The sequence below is a fragment of the Geotrypetes seraphini genome, chromosome 7 (genome assembly GCF_902459505.1).
Source record: "Geotrypetes seraphini chromosome 7, aGeoSer1.1, whole genome shotgun sequence".
Classification (NCBI taxonomy): domain Eukaryota; kingdom Metazoa; phylum Chordata; class Amphibia; order Gymnophiona; family Dermophiidae; genus Geotrypetes; species Geotrypetes seraphini.
This window is the reverse complement of record NC_047090.1, coordinates 142,690,148-142,714,934: the sequence shown is the minus strand read 5'-3', so window position 1 is coordinate 142,714,934 and position 24,787 is coordinate 142,690,148. Positions and strand designations below refer to the sequence as shown.

Genomic DNA, 24,787 nt, shown 5'->3' with positions numbered 1-24,787 from the left:
AGACTGCAGTGGTATGGACCGGGGGAAAGGAAGGAGGTGCAGGTCCAGTTGCACAGTAGGGCAGGAGGACCCAGACCTGGCCGGCCGTGCACCCCCCCAAAGCGTGCACCCGGGTGGACCGCCCCCCTGCTTGGTACGCCACTGCCAGTCCGTCAATTTGGGGCCCATACTGAGGGCACTCAGTTTATTTAATATATGCCTATGTGGAAAAGTGTCAAAGGCTTTGTTAAAATCTAAATACACCACATCTAGTGCTCTCCCTCTTTCCAATCCTCTGGTCACCCAGTCAAAGAAATTGATCAGATTTGTCTGACAAGACCTGCCTCTAGTGAATGCATGTTGCCTCAGGTTGTGTAATTCACTGGACTCCAGAAACATCCTATTCTCTGTTTTAAAATCATTTCCATTAATTTGCTCATCACAGAAGTCAGACTTATGGGCCAGCGGTGTAGCGAGGATAGGAGGCACCTGGGGTGGTGGCACCCCTCTGTACCCTCCACCACACTCGCGCCCTCCCTTCCCCTGCACCTCTTTAAATCTTCACCATTATGATCAGCTTCTCCGGCCTGCTGTTCGCAACGGTGTTGGCGTTCCCTCCGACGCCGCTTCCTGGCCCCACGACCAGGAATGTGATTTCAGAGGGGAGCCAGGCTGGTGAAGTTGCTCGAGCTGGTGAAGATTTAAAGGGGATTGGGGAGGGAGGGAGGTTGTGAGCGTGGCATGGGGGGACAGAAAGCTGCCAGCGCCCCCGCCAAGATGGCACTCAGGGCGGTCTCCCCCCCGCCCCCCTTACTACGCCACTGTTTAGGGGCTTGCAGTTCCCTACTTCTTCCTTACTTCCACTTTTGTGGAGAGGGACCGCATCCACCCTTCTTCAATCCTCTGGTACTACTCTAGAGAGGCATTGAAAAGGTCAGTTAGTGGAGCCGCTAGAACTTTCCTAAATTCCTTCAGTACCCTAAGTTGTATACCATCTTGCCCCATTAATTTGTCCACCTTTTGTTTATCCAGATAACTATGCCTGCTGTCCAGCTATTTCCTTTTGCCATGGTTTCTAGGGATGTTATCCCTAGATGGTTATCCAGATGGTACATGGGTAGAGCTGCCAGTTGTCCTTGACTGTTAGTTAACCCTTGAAGTGCTTGCAACTTGTTCTGCCTTTTTGCTTAACACTTGCTGATTCGTTGACAATATTTACTTATACACAAGTCGAAGTATAGACTAGACCTTATGACTCTTGAGGCAGGCGTTTAGTGCTTTAACCCATGTGTATTGCAATTTTTTTTCTGTATTTAATTGAATCAAGCAGTCTGTTCTTGTATTTTATTGGTTTTAGAAAAATCTTTTTATCATGATTGTTTTTTGGTTTGTTAATAAATACTACTCTATGTATGTTTATTCACCTCTGTAGTTTGTTGGCGTTCAACTGGTCCTCCCCTACTGCTTTCCTTGACACTTGTAATCTAATCTAATTCTTTGCTTTATATACCGGGTCATTCCCATAAAGGACTCGAACCGGTTAACAAAACTTAGGATAAAATTCATTAATGGAACAGTAATAAAATTAAAAAGAAAAAGGGTATACATTCTTAGGGGCTTGTCTCTTTTTCTGCATCGTCTCTCTTAGAGATGCCATGTCTGTGCCTTGAAACCTAGTTTGTGGTGTTTCACAGAGCTTTGTTAGCATTAAAGAAGGTGACCCTCATCAGCAGAATTAATTCTGAATCAAAGAGGTCATGCAGTTTCTGAATCGCTAAAGAACAATGGCATCTAGGTCATGCTGATAATATTCAGATCATTTACATAAGGTTAACTTCATTGAGGAAGGACATGACACCGTATGCAAAGTAACATAGTAAATGATGGCAGATAAAGACATAAACAGTCCATCCAGTCTGCTCAGTAGTTATTATCATTAAAAATACATGATTAAATTAACTTGTCTCAAGCAATTGGAGGAGTAGTCTAGTAGTTAGTGTGAACCAGGAAAGCCAGGGTTGAAATCCCAGTGCTACTCCTTGTGACTGTGGGCAAGTCTCTTACCCCTGAATTCGGTACACCGACAAATCCACGGAGGACAATTCTGCTTTGACAAATGCGCCCCGACAATTGTGCGCACAGACAAGTGTGTGCAGGACAATTGCGGCCTGTGAAGGATATCTGGAAGGCCCTGATTTGCTGAGACTCCTCAAGTCCCTCCTAAGGGACAGGGCCTGAGGAGTCTCAGCAAATCAGGGCCTTCCAAATATCCACTAAAAGGGGTTCTCATAATCATGCTGTAAACCTAACCCTAGCACCAGATAGGAAGTTTATCATTTGAGTCCCCCTCGCCTCCCCCTCAAAAAAGGCAAAAAAGTATCCAGTCAGGGTGAACCTCCCCGAGCGCATTTGTCGTGTGCGCAAATCTCATGGTGCAATTGTCGTCACGCATTTGATGGGTCACCCTGAATTCTATATATGGTGCTCAAAATTATGCATGCAAATTTGAACACACGTCTAGTTTGCGCATTCAATTTGAGTAATAAGCCAATTAGCACCAATAACTAGATGCTATCAATTATTGGTGTTGATTGGCAACAATTTGAATTTAGCCTCTCATCTTGCTAAGTGCTATGCTTTAAAGATGAGCGTGGCCATGTGATGGACATGGGAGGGTCAAGGGCGTTCACTAAAGATGCATGCAGTATTTTTGAATTTGAGCGATCCGTGCCTAATTTCTGCATGAGGATTTACACCTGGTTTCAGTTGGCATAAACCCTTGCACCAAAAACTGGGTGCGGATCCTGTGTCTATGTGCTATTCTATAAAAAAAAAACACCCCATTCGGAGCACTATCTATAGCAGAGGTGTCAAATGTCGGTCCTCGAGGGCTGCAATCCAGTCGAGTTTTCAGGATTTCTCCAATGAATATGCATGAGATTTATTTGCATGCACTGCTTTCATTGTATGCTAATAGATCTCATGCATATTCATTGGGGAAATCCTGAAAACCCGACTGGATTTCGGCCCTCAAGGACCGACATTTGACACCCCTGATCTATAGAATGTTGCTCGGCATGTATTTTGTTTTTTCAGCATCCAAATATGAGCACCATTTACTGAATCTAGACCTTAACTCATTCTGTCAGGTGCAAAATTAGGGGTAAGTATTCAGTTGCAGACATTCAGTGCTGGGCCTAACCTGACTACAGACACTGAATATGGGGCTATTGGAAGTTATCTGGGTGTGGATGATATTCCAAGCCAATGCTATAGAAATAATTAATAGTAGTAGTAGTAGTAGTAGTACCCAGAAAAGTAAGTAACTAGGGAAGCATTTTGCCCCCCTTTTATCAAGGTGCATTCAGGCTGCTGCGGTAAATGCTCTAGTATTCATAGAATTCCTATGAGGGTCGGAGCGGCTGGTGATACAAAACCCTAACATGGTTTGATAAAAGGGGACCTTTATGAGGTCCTATTTGCCTTGGATATTTCTGAGTCTACTCCTGACTCTGGCCTGGGGGACCTAGCATGAACCAAAAAGACTGCGCAACAGTCAGATCTCATATTTGGTGGCATTCTCTGGTTAAATTTTTTTTTTTTTTTTTAAGATCATAATTATATTCCCTTTTTTAATGTACATCGCCTAGAAACTATGATAGGTGATCAATAGGCAAAAATTTTAATAAACTTGAAACTTAAGGGCTACCAAATATTATTGGGCTGGGCAGACCAATTTAACTGGTCAGGGACCTCTCCTGTTTTGTTATGTTGAATCAATTTTTATTATCAAATAACAGAGAACACACCAACAAGCAAGAACCACAGTAACAAAGGAGAACAATCAGATACATATACATATATCGGATTCAACAATCCCACCCACACCACCCCCTCCCCATACCCCCAATCGGAAGCACAGAATAGCCATAGGGCAGTAGGCTTGGACTCAGATAACCCACTGCCAGAGATAATGAGTAAACTCCAACACGGAAAAAAAGGGGAGAGAAAGAGAGAAAGAAAAGAAAAAAAAAAAGGGGAAAAGAGAGTATACCTGGTGCCCTCTCAAGGATGAAAACAAGCCCGGGTCTCGGAGAGAATTACAAGGAATTCAGAATGTCACTTCGAGCCCGTGGTGATAATGAAAAAAGATAAGAATCCCAGATCCGAAGAAACTGGCGCTTTCTTCGCAAGCTAAAAGACGCATCCTTCCGCTCCAGCAGCAGCAGAGCATGCAAACGATTCCTCCAAGCCCAGAAGGAGGGCAGAGTATCTCCAATCCAGACCGATAGAATCACCTTCTTCCCCAGGACACCCACCCATCTCATAAACTGCCGCTGACCCGAATCAGATAAACAAAAGGCCTCATATTTATCTAGCAGGAGACCAGCTGCCGAAAAGGGAAGCGTAGTACCGAAAACACGCTCCACATAAGATAAAACCTGCCTCCAAAAAAGTTTAATTTTCACACAGGACCAAAAGGCATGGATAAACGAATGGGGTTGCTGGAGACACTTGGGACACAAAGGAGAATCCGTATAACCTGAATAATATAACTGACTTTTCGTAAAATAGCCCTGATGAAGTACCCTAAATTGACACTCCCGGAGATCTGCATTAACAGACACTCCCGGGATCCTGGAAATCAAGGAAGGGAGATCCAAAGCGTCCTGAGCTATCCCCAAATCCTGACACCAGCGAGCATGTAATATGGCACGATCAGTCGGTCCCAACCAACGCTGGAGATCTTTATAAAGACCTGAAACCGTAAACCCAGTCTCCAAATATGGATCCAGAAGTGTTGCAAATCTGTCCTCTATAGGGAACGCCAAAGCGGCTCGGGGGAGAGATTGAATATAATGCTGAAGTTGCCGAAACGCAAGAAAATCACCAACAGAAAAAACTCCAGACCGGACGAGAGCATCCCAGGACATTAAAGAACCATCAGCCTGGAGAACATGAGCAAGCAACGTATAATCCCGGGATGCCAGTTTACGGAAACTAGCATTTTCCATACCAGGGCTGAACTGCAGATTCCCCTGAATAGGTAAGTATCGAGTAGTCGAGGGAGTACCATTCCAAGAGTTCAACACATAAGACCAGATGATGCTTAGAGAGTGCAACAACAAACTTCCCCGAAGTGTCACCGGTAAGGCTGATCGAGGCAACTGCACCAAGGACAGAATATGCCAAGGGGCAAAAAGGTCCTTCTCATACGGTTTTGGAGTAAAATCCTGGCGATCCGAAAGCCACTCCCCCAAATAACGCAACAAACAGGCCGCATTATATAACCGGAAATGCGGCAACCCCATTCCCCCACCGTCCCACGCGCCAAACAGGTAACGTAACGCCACCCGCGGTCGTCGACCCCCCCCAACAGAATCTAGAAAGCATAGAATGTAATTTAGTAATATCCCGTTTCAAAAGCCATAAAGGAAGTAACTGCAAAGTATAAAGCCATTTTGGAAAAAGGACCATATTAAACAAATGGATCCTGCCTAACAAGGACAGAGGCAGAGGAGACCAACGAGCAAAACACTCAGCCGAAGAACAGAACAAAGAATCAATGTTGACGCGATATAACGCTGAAGTACAAGGCGTCAACAAGATCCCTAAATAACGAAACGATGAGGAAGCCCATTGAAGCGGGAAAGGCCCAGGCCAAGAGTTCCGTATAGACAAGGACGTGGCCAACGCTAGAGACTTGTCAAGATTAAGCTTAAAACCAGAATAATCTCCATATTCTTGAAAAGTGGCCATCAGATTGGAAAGAGATACAACGGGATCTGAGATATGGACCAGGAGATCGTCCGCAAAAGCCGAGATCTTAAATTCGGAAGAACCAATTCGAATACCCGAAATAGCTCTATTAAGCTGAATATCACGGATCAAAGGGTCCAACGACAGAGCAAAGAGCAATGGAGAAAGGGGACAGCCCTGACGCGTGCCACGATGGATGGGAAATGAAGGAGAACTCTCCTGTTTTATTAAATCACTCTGAATATCAACTGGATGGATTTTAAGCCCTCCAAGGACAGGACTGTTCTGAATATAAATCACCTTGAACTAGTACCGAAAAGACATCCATATGCAATAAGAGAGCTGAATTTTGAGCATTAAAGTTCCTTTTTATATTACACTTTTGTTTTTATGTTGTACCACTGAGATGGTATTTCTGCTTGTGTACTTTAATTTGCTAGATCTGTTTTTGTGTGAAATATCCATTCTTCTGATATGTTCTTACTTTGGGTTCTGCAGTATATTTATTAGAACATAAGCATTGCCATACTGGGACAGACTAAAGGTCAATGCTAAAAAATGTAAGGTCATGCACCTTGGCAGCAGAAACCCGTGCAAAACTTACACTCTAAATGGTGAGACCTTAGCTAGGACTAGGGCAGAACGTGATTTGGGAGTAATCATTAGTGAAGACATGAAAACTGCCAAGCAGGTGGAGAAAGCTGCATCCAAGGCTAGACAAATGGTGGGATGCATCCGTAGAGGTTTCGTCAGCCGGAGGCCCGAAGTCATAATGCCCCTGTACAGATCCATGGTGAGACCTCATCTTGAATATTGTGTTCAATTCTAGAAACCACATTATCAAAAAGATGTGTAGAGAATCGAGTTGGTTCAGTGAATGACCACCAGGATGGTCTCAGGACTCAAGAACCTCCCATATGAGGAAAGACTGAATAAACTGCAGCTATACTCGCTCGAGGAATATAGAGAGAGGGGGGACATGATTGAGACTTTTAAATATATCACGGGCCGCATCGAGGTGGAAGACGATATCTTCTTTCTTAAAGGACCTTCGACCACAAGAGGTCATCCGCTGAAAATCAAAGGCGGGCAATTTCATGGCGACGCCAGGAAGTATTTCTTCACCGAAAGGGTGGTCGATCATTGGAATGAACTTCCATTGCAGGTGATTAACGCCAGCAGCGTGCTCGATTTTAAAAAGAAATGGGATATGTATGTGGGATCTCTAGCGAGGTGAAGTCTGGGGGTGGGTCATTAGCGTGGGCAGACTTGATGGGCTACAGCCCTTTTCTGCCGTCATATTCTATGTTTCTAATCCAGGTCACAAGTACCTGGCAATATACATACCAAAAGAGTAGGGATTTGGTTACAGCTATAATGCGATGCTATACATTACTGTTACCACAGATTTGCTGGACATTTTTGCTAAAAAGTTATATCTGACTTGATCAATGTAAACTTTATTACGATGGCTTTGCAAATTGCACCATTTCCTCTTTAAATGTGAAGCTTAATATGAGCTCTCTTTCTGTTAATTTCTACAGACTTGAATACGGTCCCAGGGCAGGATGGGCTCTTGGCCATATCTGAAGCTGCAACTTCTCCAGTTGGAATAAAGCTCCAGATGGAGGAGACGGAACTAGTCACCATGGCAACAACTGCGTCTATACCCTCTGAAAATACGGCAATGGCTCCAGCTCTAAGAGAAGCTAGTACGACTCCAGCATATGGGCCGGACAAGTTGCAGTCAGAAGGTATGTAAGTTTTTTGTGAGTGGGAAGAATTTGGATAATGGAGTTTGCCTGATATCCAAGCAGGGATTTATCAAGCTACTAGTATTTAAGCCCGTTACATTAACGGGCTAGAATAGATGTGTGTGTCCGTATTTATTTCTCTCCTTGGCCTTTTTTTTTTTTAGCACACCACTCCTCATAAAGCAGCCCCCTTTCTCTCTCTCCCTCCAATCCTCTTGATGCCTGACATCCAAGTAGGGGAAATCCACTCTCCCCACCTCCTTGCTCCTGCTGCACTTCCTCCTCGGCTATACACACGCACACACACACTTACATACACCTCTCCGGCTCCTCACGCCCCTCTTCCACTTTCCGCTACTTTGGTGGGGGCCAACGTTTTCTTTATTTTCTTTTGTTTTCTTTTCGCCTGTTAGCCGTAGTGCCGTAGGAGCGCGTCTTGGTGCGGGCCAGGCTCTGGGAGAACTCGCGCAGACCTCCATCACGGAAAAACAGCACTCCCGTCCAAAGTTTATTTTAAAGTTTAAAGCCGCTGCGCACTCTCTGCCCTCCCTCCCTCCATCCAGTCCAGTAAAAATGCTCAGCCTCGGTGGTTTCGCTTATGCCGTAGCGAGCGAGACAGGTCCCTCTCCTGGGGTGGGGCAGGGCCACGATGTTTAGATTATTGCACTGGAGCAGCGGACCCTTCCTAACATGGTTCCCGGGGCGGTCCGCCCCCTTACTATGCCACTGGTTATGATCCCCCGATGGTGGCTATCGTTTCATGGCTCCGCTCCGCACCGCCTTTGCCTTAGCGCGCATGCACACTCAGTGCCGAGGCCGGGGCTCGCGGGATGGTGGGGAAGCCGGGATTGCGCAAGCGCTGAGCCGCACCATGGGAGAGGCAGGAAAGGAAGGCTGCCGCTCTTCTTTGGCGGCTCCTGAACGAAGGCGAGTCGCGAGTGTGGGGCCATTACTGCAGCGTGCGAGGTGGAGAACAGGGAGGCTGTGGTGACGTACTAAGCACGCATGCGCACTCTCATGTCTGCGACGGATCAGGGAACACGAATTTAGAGTGCGCATGCGCGGCCTAGGATTTTATTATATTAGATAATTGTGCCCTGTGTGACTAACTCATCATGGCATCCCCAGCCTCCCAGAAGGAAGTATGGGGGATCTTTGGAAGGGAGATGGATGCTTTTTAGGGTGGTGGAGTTCTTTCAGGGAGCACTTTCAGGAGGTAGATAAATGCGCTTGGTGGGAGGGGAGTGCAGGCCTCTCAATTTTCAGTAAATCTGGAAGGCAACCCAAAAACTTAGGAGCCAGCAGCTTAGGTATACCAGATGAGTGGATTTACCCAGACACGTCCTCTTTTTAGAGGACTGTCTGAGTGTCTGGACAGTTTCCTGGACTGGAGGGAGTTTGTCCGGTTTTCTGGACTCAATCTCTGCGGTCCAGCCCCCACGCTGGAGTCGGGTATAGCTTTCTGAGTCTCCCCTGTCCCCACATACTTCCTCTGGCACTGCAATTTCAAAACTTCTGGCAGCCGGCTGCATTGGCGAAAGGACCCTGCTGCCATTAGCCTACCCCAGAAGCCTTCGCTCTGCAATGTTCAGCCTACGTGAGAACAGGAAGTGCTGCAGAGTGAAGACTTCTGGGGCAGGCTGATGGCAGCAGGATCATGTCGCTGACGCTGCTGGCTACCCGAAGTTTTGAAATTGTGCTTTTATGCCACGTAGGTATTTAAACGTGTCTATCATATCTGCCTTCTCCCATCTGAGTCCATCCTGTTTATATCTTTTTGAAGGTGCAGCCTTCAGAATGATCCACAGCATTCTAAATGAGGTCTCACCACAGTCTTATAAAAGAGACATCATCACTTCCTTTTTCCTATTGGCCAATCCTCTCGCTATACATCCAAATATCCTTCTAGCTTTCATAGTTGCCTTTTCTACTTAGAAACATAGAAACATAGAAATAGATGGCAGATAAGGGCCATGGCCCATCTAGTCTGCCCACCCCAATGACCCTCCCCTACCTTTCTCTGTGAATAGATCCCACGTGTCTATCCCATTTGGCCTTAAAATCAGGCACGCTGCTGGCCTCAATAACCTGTAGTGGAAGACTATTCCAGCGATCAACCACCCTTTCAGTGAAAAAGAATTTCCTGGTGTCCCCGTGCAGTTTCCCGCCCCTGATTTTCCATGGATGCCCCATTGTTGTCGCGGGACCCTTGAAAAAGAAGATATCTTCTTCCACCTCGATGCGGCCCGTGAGATACTTGAATGTCTCGATCACGTCACCCCTCTCTCTGCGTTCCTCGAGTGAGCACAGCTGCAACTTATCCAGCCGTTCCTCGTACGGGAGATCCTTGAGTGGCCATTTTAAGATCATAACATACAATCACACTCAAGTCCCACTCCTCTTTTGGGCACAAAAGTTCTTTGCTCCCTAAACTGTATAATTTCTTTGGGATTTTGTGGCCCATATACATGACACAGCATTTTTTAATTTTTTTTTTTGCATTAAAGTTTAACTGCCAAATTCTGGTCCATTCTTCAAGCTTCACTAGGTTCTGTTTTATGTTATCTATACCTTCAGGGGCATCTACTTTATTGCAGATTTTGGTATCATCTGCAAAGAGGCAAACCTTACTAGACAGTCCTTCAGCAATATCACTTACAAAAATGTTTAAAAGAACAGGCTTAAGTACCAAACCTTGCAGCACTCCACTGGTAACATCCTTTCCTCAGAGTGAGATCCATTTTCCGGTACCATCTATTGCCTTCCACTCAACTAGTTCCTGACCCAGTCAGTCAGTTTAGGGCCCAGACTGAGGGCACATAGTTTATTTATTAGACATCTACGCAGATCTGTGTCAACGGTTTTGCTTAAATCTAAGTACACCACATCTAATGCTCTAGCTCAATCCAACTCTGATTACACAGTTAAAGAAATCAGATTTGTCTGACAAAACCTGCTGTAGTAAAACCATGCTTTATTGGGTCCTCCAATCCATTGGATTCCGGAAACGTCACTATTCTCTGTTGTAAAAGCATTTCCATTAATTTACATACCACAAAAATCAGACTTCTGGCCTGTAGTCCCTACCCTCTTCTTTACTTCTGCTTTCATTCATCCTTCTACTGCTCCCAACTCTAGAAAAGCATTGAAAAGGTCAACCAGTGGAGCTCCTACGCTCTTAGGAATTCTATGAGCATCGGAGCTGCTACCGCCACGGCTGGTGCTAAAAACCACACTATGCTTTTGTAAAAGGGGTGTGGGGGTGGGGGGTGTTACTAACCCCAACAGTGTTGGCTGATGCTTTAAATGCTCTGATGCCCATAGGGATTGAATGGGCATCGGAGCATTTGCTACACGGCACTTGCTCCTGCAGCTTAGCAAAAGGGGATCTTTGTTTCCACAGATATATTCTTACAAGCCTAAAGTGAGCAGCTGATGGTAAAGGAGTTGATGATGTTGTCAGGAGAAGTTTTAAAAATTGAAGACAGATCAAGGAATTTTGAATTCTAATCTTACCTTTGAATATCAACAAAGGATCCAAGAGGAAAAAGAACAAAGAACTGGCGTGGCTTACTGTAGAGGTGAAGGAAGCGATCAGAGACAAGAAAACTTCGTTTAAGGAATGGAAAAGGTCAAATACGGACAAAAACTGGAATAAATACAAACAACATCAACACAGGTGCCACAAGGTGGTGAAAAGGGCCAAAAGAAACTACGAGGAAAAAATAGCCAAAGAGGCAAAAAAACTTCAAGCCATTCTTTTGATATATTAAGAGGAAACGACCCGCGAAGGAAGCCGTGGGACCGTAGGATGACTGTGGAATAAAGGGAGCGCTAAAGGAAGACAAAGAAATCATTGCAAATGGAACACAAGATGGTAGAGGCGCTGATAAAAGACTGCATCATTGAGCTCCTTGACGGACGGGCTGATGAGGACCAGTCAGCATGGTTTCAGCAAAGGCAGATCGTATTTGATGAATTTACTGCACTTCGAGGGAGTAAACAGGCAGATAGACAAGGGCGACCCAGTCAACATTGTATATCTGGATTTTCAGAAGGCATTTGACAAGGTTCCACATGAATGACTACTTTGGAAAATTGCAAGCCATGGAATTGAGGGTGAAATACTAACGTGGATTAAAAACTGGCTGGAGCATAGGAAACAGGGAGTGGGGTAAATGGACAATATTAGGACTGAAAGAGCATCACCAGTGGGGTGTCGCAGGGCTCGGTGCTTGGACCCGTGCTCTTCAACATCTTTATAAATGATCTGGACATTGGTACGACGAGTGAGGTTATTAAATTTGCGGATGATACGACATTATTCAGAGGAGTGAGGACATGAAGATCTGCAACATGACATAACAAGCTCGAGAAATGGGCATTGACATGGCAAATGAGGTTCAATGTGGATAAGTGTAAAGTGATGCATGTCAGTAACAAAAATCTCATGCACAAATACAGGATGTCCGGGGCGGTACTTGGAGAGACCTCCCAGGAAAGAGACTTGGGAGTTCTGATTGACAAGTCGATGAAGGCGTCCGCACAGTGTGCAGTGGCAGCGAAAAGGGCGAACAGAATGCTAGGAATGATAAAGAAGGGGATCACAAACAGATCAGAGAAGGTTATCATGCTGCTGTACTGAGCCATGGTGCACCCTCACCTTGGGTACTGCGTCCAGCACTGGTTGCCATACTTGAAGAAGGACACGGTACTACTCGAAAGGGTTTAGAGAAGAGCGACTAAAATGGTTAAGGGGCTGGAGGAGTTGCCGTACAGTGAGAGATTGGAGAAACTGAGCGTCTTCTCCCTTGAAAAGAGGAGACTGAGAGGGGACATGATCGAAACGTTCAAGATACTGAAGGGAATAGACTTAGTAGATAAAGACTCCTAAATCAGCCCTAACTTCACCTAATTTTACCTCCATGTACACAATTTACTGTAAACTGTAATTATCCTTACCTCGAAACTACCTAACTGCCACTCTAATGTATCTTCAATTCCTTACATTGTAACCCCATTTTATAAATCTTTTTGTAAGCCGCCTTGAACCGCAAGGTAATGGCGGAATAGAAATCCCTAATGTAATGTAATGTAATGTAATTGTTCACCCTCTCTAAAGCTGAAAGGGGATAGATTCAGTACAAACGTGAGGAAGTTCTTCTTCACCCAGAGAGTGGTAGACAACTGGAACTCTTTTCCGGAATCTGTTGTAGGGGAAAACACCCTCCAGGGATTCAAGACAAAGTTGGACAAGTTCCTGCTGAACTGGAACGTATGCAGTGAGGCTGAACTAATTTAGAGCACTGATCTTTGATCTGGGGGCCGCCCCATAAGCGGACTGCTGAGCAGGATGGACCGCTGGTTTCACCCAGCAGCAGAAATTCTTATGTTCTTATATCAAATCCGAGATTTGTTACAAAGATTGTTCTTTAAGTTGAGACAACTGTTTTGTAGTCATTCTGTCTTAAGTCCACAAACCTTTCGAGTTCAATCTATTATATTCCCTTATTTGGATTATTATAATTCATTATATAGTGGTATTGTGGGAAAATTGATTGATAGATTGCAGTGGCTATAGAATACTGCTGCAAGATTATTTTTTTTATTAAGGGCAATTTGAAAGGAGTTCTCCATTGTTGATACAACTGCATTGGTTACCAGTGAGATCAAGAATAAAATTTAAGGTGACCTGTTTAACATTTAAATACATCTACGGGCTTACATCAGAAAGATCAGCTCATTACTTACTTCCAGCTCAATTTTTAACTGCATGTAGCACTCATTTAGTAAAACTAGATTTTCTCTCTTTTAGAAATATTTGTCGGATGACACAATCGGGATTCACATTTGCTTATCTAGGAGCTCCTTTTTTTTCTTAGAAAGAAAAATGATTGCCTGTGTTTTCATAAAGCTCTCAAAACTTATTAGTTTACTTTTGCTCTTTAATATGCCATCTGAATTATGCAGGTTTGTAATTCTTCTCTTATGTTGAGATTATTTTAACTGAAATCCATACTAAACTCTTTGGGATAGAAATGGAATATAAGACCTGAATAGAATAGAATACACTGGCCCATTCCTCGAGTGTGTTTATGTCTCGTTGTAGGTCTTCGCAATCCTTCTGTGTCATTATTACTCTGAATCATCCGCAAATTGAATCACCTCACTCGAAAACATTCAGGAAAGAACTGAAAACTATACTTTTCAAAAAATTTGTCAAATGAGCTAACAAAAACCTTATAAACTCTCCCCCAGATCCCATCGCTCATTCTCATTTTAGTCTTCAATTCGTGTAAGCTCACTCTTTCTATCAACTCTGTAAGCTCCCTGGGAATGCCCAGGCCAGCTCTTTTTGTACACTGTCTAGAACTGAAAGGTACTGGCGGGATAGAAAACACTAATGTAATGTAGGGTGCCAGTACCCTAGAGCTAGGTCAGTAGTCGATCTGTTTTACAGTGTTTCAGTCAGCCTGTGCCTTTTTAGTTCCGACACACTAAATGGAGCAAATGTTTTTCATGGCAAAACAACAAAAAATAAAATTTGAGTTATTTATTTAAAGTTCTTTAAGCTATATATGGGTAATTGTAACAACAATGAAACTAGATAGAATAGAATTGTTAATCAATGCAATGGATGTGCTTGTTTTTTAGTGCAAATTAACTCAAAATATGGCTCGATAGCAAACATGCATTTCATCATCCACCATCTTCAGTTCTCTTTTTTTAGATTTAATTTCTGTCAAAGCTGAAATCCAAGTTTGCAAAGATAAGAACTTTCAAATGATAACAAAGCCTTTGATTGTTTTGTCGCTCAAGTTAATATAACTACTGCATAAAAAATATAAATAAAACTAAAATTACTTGCTGTTAGTTTTCAAGGACTAATCGCATCAAAGAATTATACTCGTCTGGGCAGTTGTATTCTTATGCACACAGATACTCATAGCATTGATAGACTCTTGTGTATACTTATGAAGGGAATTTTTAAAAATAAAGTAAAATTCTGGAATCTTTCATGGCACATCCGGAATCTCTTTGGGGCACACCACTGTGCCGTGGCACACAGTTTGAGAGACACTGCTTTTGAGAGTGAGAGAGAGAGGAGGCACCCCTTTAAGTGTGAAATCTGGGCCTAACCATCAGCCTGCCTTCTGTACTGTGAAACTTTGATCCAAGATAGGGTTTGTCCGGGTTTTGAAAAGTTCTGGTCACATTTGGAGGGCCTCTGAGTATGCGCGGATGATGTCACATGTATTCACGCAGTCCGGAGGTCAGGGATTAAAAGAAGAGGCTTGCTGGGGGCGGTATAGGGTGGTGTTAGAGACGGAATGGGGAAGGGATGGGGCAGAACAGGGCAGAATGGGGCATGGCCATGCATCTGGGATTTTTGGAAGCAAAATCTGGTAATCCTAGTCCAAGTTATTACCAAGTCATTGATCTGGAGAGATCTTGATTGTCATTACATGCTCTGTGGTGTCCTTGTGCTTATGAAAATCACTAAACTACATTGCCAGGTTGCTCAGAACATGTCTTGCAAGCTCTCAAGTATTCTTCTTTGATCCTCTAGACCTAGTGTAGAGAACTCATGCTGAGCTCTCAAGTAGGAGAATCATCTTCATTCACGGTGGCCTCATTTCATCAAATCATTGTTTGTCCTTTGGAGAGCAAATAGTATAAAAAGCCTGCATGCCAATCGCTTTAAAAGTAGGTATTCCAGGAAAAGAAAGAGATTCATCACAACTTGTGACAAAATTAAATTCAAGCACTCTCATGTTCTGCTACCTTTCAATTTGATTTAGTGCAGATAACAAAAAGGCAAAACCCTTAAAAGAAGAGGAATTACATGTGTATATAAGATTAAGTTATACATTCAGGTTCTCAGTTAGACTGTCTGTTGCGAATTCAAGGCAAACAGGAATCAGAACCATCATTAACGCTTTCAATAATGCCCTCTACTGAGACATGCCCACATACACAGAATCACTCTACCACATCCATGTCTTTGAAGCAAATAAAACATCCTTTGGTCACAATAGATTAATTTGTGTTTCAGGCTGGTATAAATGAGGAATGAGGAGTGACTTTCCTTACATGACTCCTATTTTATTCTTGATAATCACACAGGGATAATAGTGAAAATATACACTTTAAAAAAAACATACTCCACCATGAATCCAGCCTTAATCATATTTGGGAAGAGGGAGACCTACAATCAGATGGATAGACGCTGGAAAGCCTTACCAGACTAGCACAAAACCAATTTCTTTTTGAATCTGTAATTCATCAAGTTGCTAGGACTTGAACAGAAGTCAAGGGCGCCTAACACACCTATTCCCAGATATTCAGACTGTAGGTATTGCCAGCGATTCACGGTATGTGGCAATACCAGGAATTCAATACTGGTGCCGTATCTGGTGACCAGTATCAAATTTCTGATCTGTTTTTGGTCGGCCAGGACATAGCTAGGCCATTATTCAGCTGCTAGCCAACTAAGTCTCAACTGCCAAAGATAGACCACCCCTTTATTTATTTATTTATTCATTCATTCAGTTATTCATTTTTCTATACCGTTCTCCCAGGGGAGCTCAGAACATAAGAATAGCCTTACTGGGTCAGACCAATGGTGCATCAAGCCCAGTAGCCCATTCTCACAATGGCCAATCCAGGTCACTAGTACCTGCCCAAAACCCAAAGAGTACGGTAGCAACATTCCATGCTAATGATCCATGACAAACAGTGGCTTCCCCCATGTCTTTCTCAGTAACAGACTATGGACTTTTTCTCCAGGAAATTGTCCAAACCTTTCTTAAAACCAGCTACGCTATCCTCTCTTAGCACAACCTCTGGCAATGCGTTCCAGAGCTTAACTATTCTCTGAGTGAAAAAAATATATTGTCCTATTGTTTTAAAAAGTATTTCCCTGTAACTTCGTGTGCCCCCCTAGTCTTTGTAATTTTTGACACTTGTACCCGTTGTACTCCACTCAGAATTTTGTAGACTTCAATCAGCTGTCTCTTTTCCAAGCTGAAGAGCCCTAACCTTTTTAGTCTTTCTTCATATGAGAGGAGTTCCATCCCCTTTATCATCTTGGTTGCTCTTCTTTGAATCTTTTCTAATGCTGCTATATCTTTCTTGAAATAAGGATACCAGAATTGAACGCAATACTCCAGGTGAGGAGTGATAAAGAGGCATTATAATATTCTTAGTCTTGTTAAACATCCCTTTTTAATAATTCTTAGCATCTTGTTTTCTTTTTTGGCCGCTGCCACACATTGGGTGGAAGGTTTCATTGAATTGTCTACGATGACACCCAGATCCTTTTCTTGGGCGCTAACCCCCAAGTTAGACCCTAGCATCCGGTAACTGTGATTTGGGTTATTCGTCCCAATGTGCATCATTTTGCATTTGTCCACATTAAATGTCATCTTCTACATGGATGCCCAGTCTTTAATCTCCTAAGGTCTGCCTGCAATTTTTCACAATCTGCATGCATTTTAACAACTTTAAACAGTTTAGTGTCATCTCGGAACGGTTTACATGAATTTATTCAGGTACTCAAGCATTTTTCCCTGTCTGTCCTGGCGGGCTCACAATCAATCTAATGTACCTGGGGCAATGAAGGGATTAAGGCCCAAATTCTGTAACCAACGCCTAAAGTTAGGCTTCTATTTTGGAGGTGCCCAACTAGATAGGCACCTAACTAAATTGAAGAACAAGCTCAATTAAGCTTTTTAATCAGCACTGATTGAAATATAGGTTCCTCTCAAGAAAGCGCGATTCTGTAACAAGGCGCCTCTACAAATTTAGGTGGCCTTCAAAAAAATAGGCGCTATGCATGTTAGGCATGGGCGTGGCTACATGTTAGGCTCCTTCTTACAGAATCACTGCTCTTAAGCGTGCTTAAGCGCTCGCATGGGTGCCTAACTTCCAGTAGTGCCTAGAGCTGGCCTATTTAATGGGCACCTCCAAAATAGGTGCTGTTCAGCGTGATTCACTAAACAGCACCCAATTTTACTTGAATCGCGCTGAACAGCGCCTATATCGGCGCCTAATTTTTGGGTGCTTCTTATAGAATTTGCCCTTAAGTGACTTTCCAGGGTCACAAGGAGCAGCATGAGTTTGAACCCACAACCTCAGGGTGCTGAGGCTGTAGCTTTTTTTTTTTTTTATAGTTTAAAAAAAATTTAAGTTTTGAAACATAGAAACAGCTCAGAACACATCATAGAACAAGGCAACAAAGGGTACAACACTACCCATGCATAATACCCTTGCATAGGCAAAATGACAAAGAATACAAATGAACCCCAGAACCAGCCGATAGAGAGGTCCATCAAGCTGTGCCCCCGAGTGCCGGGGGCCTTACTCAGAAGACTCCCTCCATACGCCATTGACAGCAATAGCTCCCACCATCCAACATGCTCTGCTGCTCCCTCAGACATCAATATAACTACCCACGCCCAATATAACTACCCTTCCCCCCCCAAAAAAAATGCAGAAAACAATCATTGAATTCCAATCCCCCCTACCCCCTTCCCATTAAAGATCCAATTTCCAGGAAAGAACAGTCCAGGTATTCAATGATTACATATACTAACCTCTGCGCTTGGCCACATACAATTCCATTTTCCCCATCGTGGATAATTTCACTCTCTAGTCAGCCACAGAAGGCACCATTGTCTGTTCCCAATGAGCTGCAATAAGACATTTGCCTGCTGCCAGTTAATTTGGTCTGCCATTTGGTCACACAAAAGTTGGTCAACTCCAATAAACAACTTTTGAAGAGTAAAAGGGACAGCGACCCCCAACATGTGGGACAAAGTGTAAATCCCTTAAGTCCAAAAGGGACCAAGTCCCCCACACTCTCACCAGATATGGAGAAATGACCCTATTGCCCTATGGCAACGCCAACACTGATCAGAGGACTGGGTATACATCTTGTGAAGTTTCTCAGGAGTATAATACTATCGACTCAATACCTTGTTGGCATTTTCCTGAATCAAAGCAGCTGAGGCTGTAGCTTTAATTGCGCCACACTCTCCCCTAAAGTGGCTCTTTCTGACAGGCGAGCTGCTGAATATTGGCAGTGACTGGCTATGTCATGTAACATAGCTGGTCACTGACCAATCGGCTAAGCTGGATATTCAGTGGGAGATAGCGGTCTATCTCTTGTTGAATATTGTGGGAAAAGAACTGTTTTTGTGACTATGAAGGTTTAAATGAGGAGGTTAACTCCATTTGTCATGTCTGTCTGTCCAAGTTAGACTGTAAGCTTTTCTGAATAGGGACCATCTATTTAATGTCAAAATGTACAGTGCCACATACATCTTTCAGTGTTATATAAGTGATAAGTAGTAGTAGTAATTGTAGAGGGTTTTTTCAGCTATGATTAAATAAATAAGAGCCTATATAGTGGCTTGAGTAAGCCTAGAGGCTCATGGGCTCTGAGTCTTTTTTCTGACCCAGTAGATAATGTATGATAAATGAAGTCTGTGCTATATATGGTATATTGAGGTTTTGTCATTCTATTCTGCCATTTTTTAAGTATGTAAATTTGCATTCTACTTTCACATTCTTCCAGTCCTCAATATTCAGTAGTGCTCTACCATCATATTTTCTTACTGAACACAAAATAAGAATCTATTTTGTCACTATGGCTTTTCTTAATGATGCCCTGCCACTAGCAATGTACCACACAGCAATGGCTTGGACAATACAAGATAGACCCAGCTACATGAGGGTGTGCAGTTCTATTAGGACTTCTCTATTGGTTATTGGTGTACTTCTCTAGAGAATGACATGGGGATGAATTTGTCCTCATTCCCGCAAGTTCTGTCCCTGTCCGTGCAAGCACCATCCTCATCTGCACAAGCCTCAAACGAGTGTTTGAGGCTTGTGTAGATGAGGACAGAGCTTGCAGGGATGGGACAGGGACAGAACTTGTGGGGACTGTCTGCAATGACATTCCCTAAGGTCAGACATGAATGATATGATCTCCCTTAGGCCTTTGCCCAGCATTGCTAGCAGTCAGGGATGAAGATAGATCCCACAGGATTGGGAACAAATTTGTCCCGTGCCATTCTCTACTTGTGGCCTGTCTGATAGATCTGGCTGCTAATTAATTGTTTCATTGCAGGCTGACAGACTCTGCTAGTTGAACACTTATGTTCGGTTAGATTTTCTTGATTTAGTTCTTACAGTTCCAGTGGCATAGCCAGATGCCCAGACTAGAGTGGTTGGACATGAAAACCCCATTCCCTGCAAATGATCCAGCATCTCTTGACTGGCCTCTCTGTGTACCTTTAAAATATCCCGGATCTTTGCTGGCAGTGAGCAGCGACTCATAAATGCTGCTGCGCTGTCCCCAAAGCATTCCCTCTGATATGACTTCCTGTGGAAGGCTCTGGGACCAGCAGAGCAGCATATATGAGTCACTCCTGGCTGCCAGTGAAGAACTGAAGTAATTCAAGGTTGATTTAAAATTAGATAGAATCGCTCTATCTGACTTCTAAGCGATGTACAGGAATAAAATCATTATAAGGAAATAGGACATACCAACATATTATGACCACATTAATAACCCAAAAAAGAAAAGACGGATGGACTAACAGAACCAAAGGGCAAAAGGGGAGAAAATACAAATGTTATAGAAAAGAAAACAAAAAAGGGAAAAATGATGAGGATGGGACTAGGGAGTATAGTTGGAAGGGGCTCAAAATTCAAAGATGGAAACGTTGCTGATCAGGATTTCACAGATCCTGCCTTGGAAAGGTAAGGGCAGGAGCCAGAAGAAAAAAAAGATTTCTTATCCGTATTCGAGAAAACCTGTCTTATCTAATCAGTATATAATAATAATTTAATAATAATAATTTTATTCTTATATACCGTCATACCCAGCAAGTTCTAGGCGGTTTACATAAGTTAATTAAGATCCGCGATGACGCGCAGATTTACAAACATTTTATCAGAAATGCAAGCAGCAATGAGGGAGAGGATAGAAGGTAAGGTAGAGAAAGGGAGATCAAGAAGGAAGGAGAAGAGCAATAAGAGGGGGGGGGGTGAGGATTTATTGCTGGAGTAGGGGGAGGATTAAGGGTCCTGTTCGCGGAATAGGTGCGTTTTGAGTAATTTTCTGAAGCCGAGATAGGTGGGAGCCTCGAGTACTATTTGGGCTAGCCATGGGTTCAGCTTAGCTGCCTGGAAGGCAAAGGTTTTGTCTAGGAATCTTTTGAGATGACATAGTTTTAGCGAGGGGCAGGTGAACAGCTGGATTCTGCGGGATTTCTTATTGGTGCAATTCAGATTGAAATGAGGATTGATGTATCTTGGCGATGAACCAAATACTGTTTTGTAGCAGAAGCAGGCAAACTTGAATAGGACTCTGGTCTCGAATGGCAGCTAATGTAGTTGGTGGTAAAACGGGGTGATGTGTTCCCATTTGTTCAGGCCGAAAATGACACAATCTATCTCAAATATTTATAGATCAAAATCATCTTTTAAAACCCCCAACATTTTAGATTACTCTTAAATCGGTTGAGTGAAAGATATAAAGGGGGAGGGGAGACAGACATGCCAAAAGTCTTTATCTGGTGGTGTTTGAGTATTCTCGCCAGCCACATCACAAATGTGCCGCTGTTGAGTGGGCCTCTCCTCACCCATGGCTATGCCGTTCTACTGTACCTGTAGTCTATTATATAGGCCCAGCTGTTAATGAATCTTTCTGCTAATGCTTCAACTTTTTTCAATTAAGGCTCATTTATGTCCATCTTGTAAATTTCTTTAAGATGCTTTGAAGAAGAGTGCAGTAAAATGCATTATTAATAATGCCGTAAAATGAACTTAATGTAATGTTGGCACAGCTTAAATTTTAAAGCAGTTATCACTCACCACCAGTGCTGTTATGTGGAGTTGATCTGCAATCATTTTATTTGCTATCTTTATTTATTAACCTGCCTCCTCACCTTTAGAATCACAATTAATTTTGCAACCAGCCTCCATTAGAATCCTTTCAGAGTTGTTCTTTGCAGTATTCGCTTGCATTGACTTGGTTGATATAATCAGTTGATCTTGTAAAGGCCTAGGAGTCAGGGTTTTTTTGTTTTGTTTTTTAATCAATGCCCTTGCTTTTAGATAATCAGGCCCTACCTAACAAAATGTAAGGTGGCGAATGTTACACCGATCTTCAAGAAAGGTTCGAGGGGTGATCCGGGAAACTACAGACCGGTGAATCTGACCTCCCGGTACCGGGAAAGATGGTAGAGGCACTGATAAAGGATCGCATCATTGAGCACCTTGATGGACACGATCTGAAGAGGACCAGCCAGCACAGCTTCAGCAAAGGAAGATCTTGCTTGATGAACTTGCAGTACTTCTTCGAGGGAGTAAACAGGCAGATAGACAAAGGCAACCCGGTCGACATTGTATATCTGGATTTTTAGAAGGTGTTCGACAAGGTTCCGCATGAACGACTACTTTGAAAAATTGCGAGCCATGGAATCGAGGGTGAAATACTCACATGGATAGGAAACAGAGAGTGGGGGGTAAATGGACAATACTTGGACTGGAAAAGCGTCACCAGTGGAGTGCCATAGGGTTCGGTGCTTAGACCCGTGCTCTTCAACATATTTATAAATGATATGGAAATTGGTACAATGAGTGAGGTGATTAAATTTGCAGATGATACTAAGTTATTCAGAGTAGTGAAGACGCAGGAGGATTGTGAAGATCTGCAACATGACATAAACATGTTCGAGAAATGGGCTGCAACATGGCAAATGAGGTTCAACGTTGATAAGTCTAACGCGATGCATGTCGGTAACAAAAATCTTATACAGAAATACAGGATGTCTGGGGCGTTACTTGGAGAGACCCCCCCAGGAAAGAGACTTGGGAGTGCTGTTCGACAAATCAATGAAGCTGTCCGCGCAATGTGCGGTGGCAGCAAAAAGGGCGAACAGGATGCTAGGAAAGATTCAGAAGGGGATCACAAACAGATCGGAGAAGGTTATCATGCCACTGTACTGGGCCATGGTACGCCCTCATCTGGAATACTGCATCCAGCACTGGTCACCGTGTATAAAGAAGGACACGGTACTACTCGAAAGGGTCCAGAGAAGAGCGACTAAAATTGTTAAGGGGCTGGAGGAGTTGCCATACAGCAAGAGATTAGAGAAACTGGGCCTCTTCTCCCTTGAAAAGAGGAGACTGAGAGGGGACAAGATACTGAAGGGAATAGACTTAGTAGATAAAGACAGGTTGTTCACCCTCTCCAAGGTAGGGAGAACGAGAGAAAACACGACCATATTACAGAAGCATACATCAACTCACATTGGCTACCAATCCACGAAAGAATACTATTTAAATTCTACTGTATGTTATTTAAAGCCTTAAACAGAGACAGCCCAATCTACCTGAACAACCTCCTCATCCAAACCACCTCAATCAGACATAGAAAAACACACACCCCATTCACACACCCCTCAATCAAAGAAGTAAAACAGAAAAAACTATATGATGGCCTCCTAGCCACTCAAGCAGTTAAACTAGATAACCAAATCTCCAGTCAACTGATAACGACACCAGACAACAAGATGTTCAGAAAAGAAATAAAAACTACAATCTTCAAGAAATTCCTGAAACAGCCCTAACTTCAAACTTACCGTACTTCCCCCCCTCCCTCTTCACGCCACACAGAAACTACATAACCTACTCTTTACCTCTCTAGAAAGGACAAATTTTCTTCCATTGTAATCCTCCGATTTTTATCTCTTTTGTAACCCACCTTGAAGCGCAAGGTAATGGCGGAATAGAAATCTCTAATGTAATGTAAATACAGTGGTACCTCGGTTTACGAGTGCACCGGTTTGCGAGTGTTTTGCAAGACGAGCAAAACATTCGCAAAATCGGCGCCTCGGAAACCGAGCGCGCTTTGATTTGCGAGCGCCCCCCCTGCGAACCGGCACCCTCCCCACCGCCATCGGGCACCCCCCCGCCGCGACCTGAGGTCCCCCCAACCCACCCGAACCCTCTTCTTACTTTTCTGTAGCCTCCGCAGCGGTACCGGCATCAGCATGTCCTGTGCATGCCGGTGCCTGAAGATCTGCTTCCTATGCTGGGCCTGAGAATTCACGTTAGACGGCGGGGGGGGCCACCCGATGGCGGCGGAGGGGGGTGCCGGATCGCGGGGGGGGAGGGTGCTGGTTTGCGGGGGGGCCTTCGGGGGGAGCAATGCCGGTTCTCGTGGGGGGGGGGAGCAGCGCTGCTGGCCTCGAGGAGGGGAGGGGTGGGAACATTTCAAAGCAAGTTTCCTTTACTTCCTATGGGGAAACTTGCTTTGATATACGAGCATTTTGGATTACGAGCATGCTCCTGGAACGGATTATGCTCGTAATCCAAGGTACCCCTGTATAGGGTTACAACGTCTCCAATCCCACATCGGCTCTGGGGTGTAAACAAAATAAATATTGTAATCACAAAACAGAAAATAAAATTATTTTTTCTACCTTTTGTTGGTCCCAGGCTCTGGTTGTCTTCTGATAATTCGCTTGCCAGGGTCTCCTGCCCATTTGCCGTTTTCTTCTTTCTCTGTGCTAACCATCCATCTTCCATTTCTGTCCTCACCTTCTGTTTCCCTTCCCTCCCTCAGAGATTTGACATCTTTCTTTTTTTGTGTGTCCATATCCACAGCTGTAGCAATGGACCCCCATCATCCCCAGATCACCATCCTTTTCTCAACTACCCTTTCATCCAGCATCTCTCCCTCCTTCCCCACCTCCCCAGTGTCTAACATCTCTCCGTTTCTCTTCCCAACTACCCTCCTATCCAGTATCTCTATTCCCCCTCCACAAAAGCCCTTGTTTCAAATTCTCTCCCTTTCTTTTCATTCCCTCCCTCCATCCCATTGCCCACCATTTCTATCCTTCTCCTCTGTTTTATTTCTTACCCACCCAACCCTCCACTCAGTCCAGCATATGCACATCTGGACCCCTCCTTTTTTCCCTCCGGGTACTTCTTCACCAGGGCTCGCTCCTGTCCTGAAGGCCTGCATGTTTTCCTCTCCTCTTCTTCCCGGTCTCACCTTCAAGTTTGGCCCGCCGTTCCTACCATCCCTCCATCCCGGCTTCCTGATCTCCGCTGGCCCACTGGCACGAACTGCTTCCACTGCTGCTGCTGTTCTTCACTCACGTTTGCCTTCGCCTGGTCTCGTCTTCAAAGCAGCCTGCTGTCGACCTCGGTAGCATGTTCCCTCTGATGTGGTCCCGCCCCTCCTCTGACATTTGGGATTGCATTAGAGG

General features: G+C 44.0%; 1 protein-coding gene across 4 annotated transcripts in view; it reads left to right on the top strand.

Annotated features, from left to right (window-relative positions):
- ARMH4 (armadillo like helical domain containing 4) overlaps positions 1-24,787 on the top strand; it is a 185,772-nt gene that overhangs the window by 43,638 nt on the left and 117,347 nt on the right. For all 4 annotated transcript variants that reach the window (XM_033951108.1, XM_033951107.1, XM_033951106.1 and 1 more), the window contains one exon: positions 7,284-7,493. In XM_033951108.1, the coding sequence (XP_033806999.1) occupies positions 7,284-7,493 (210 nt within the window). The remainder of the gene's footprint in view (positions 1-7,283; positions 7,494-24,787) is intronic.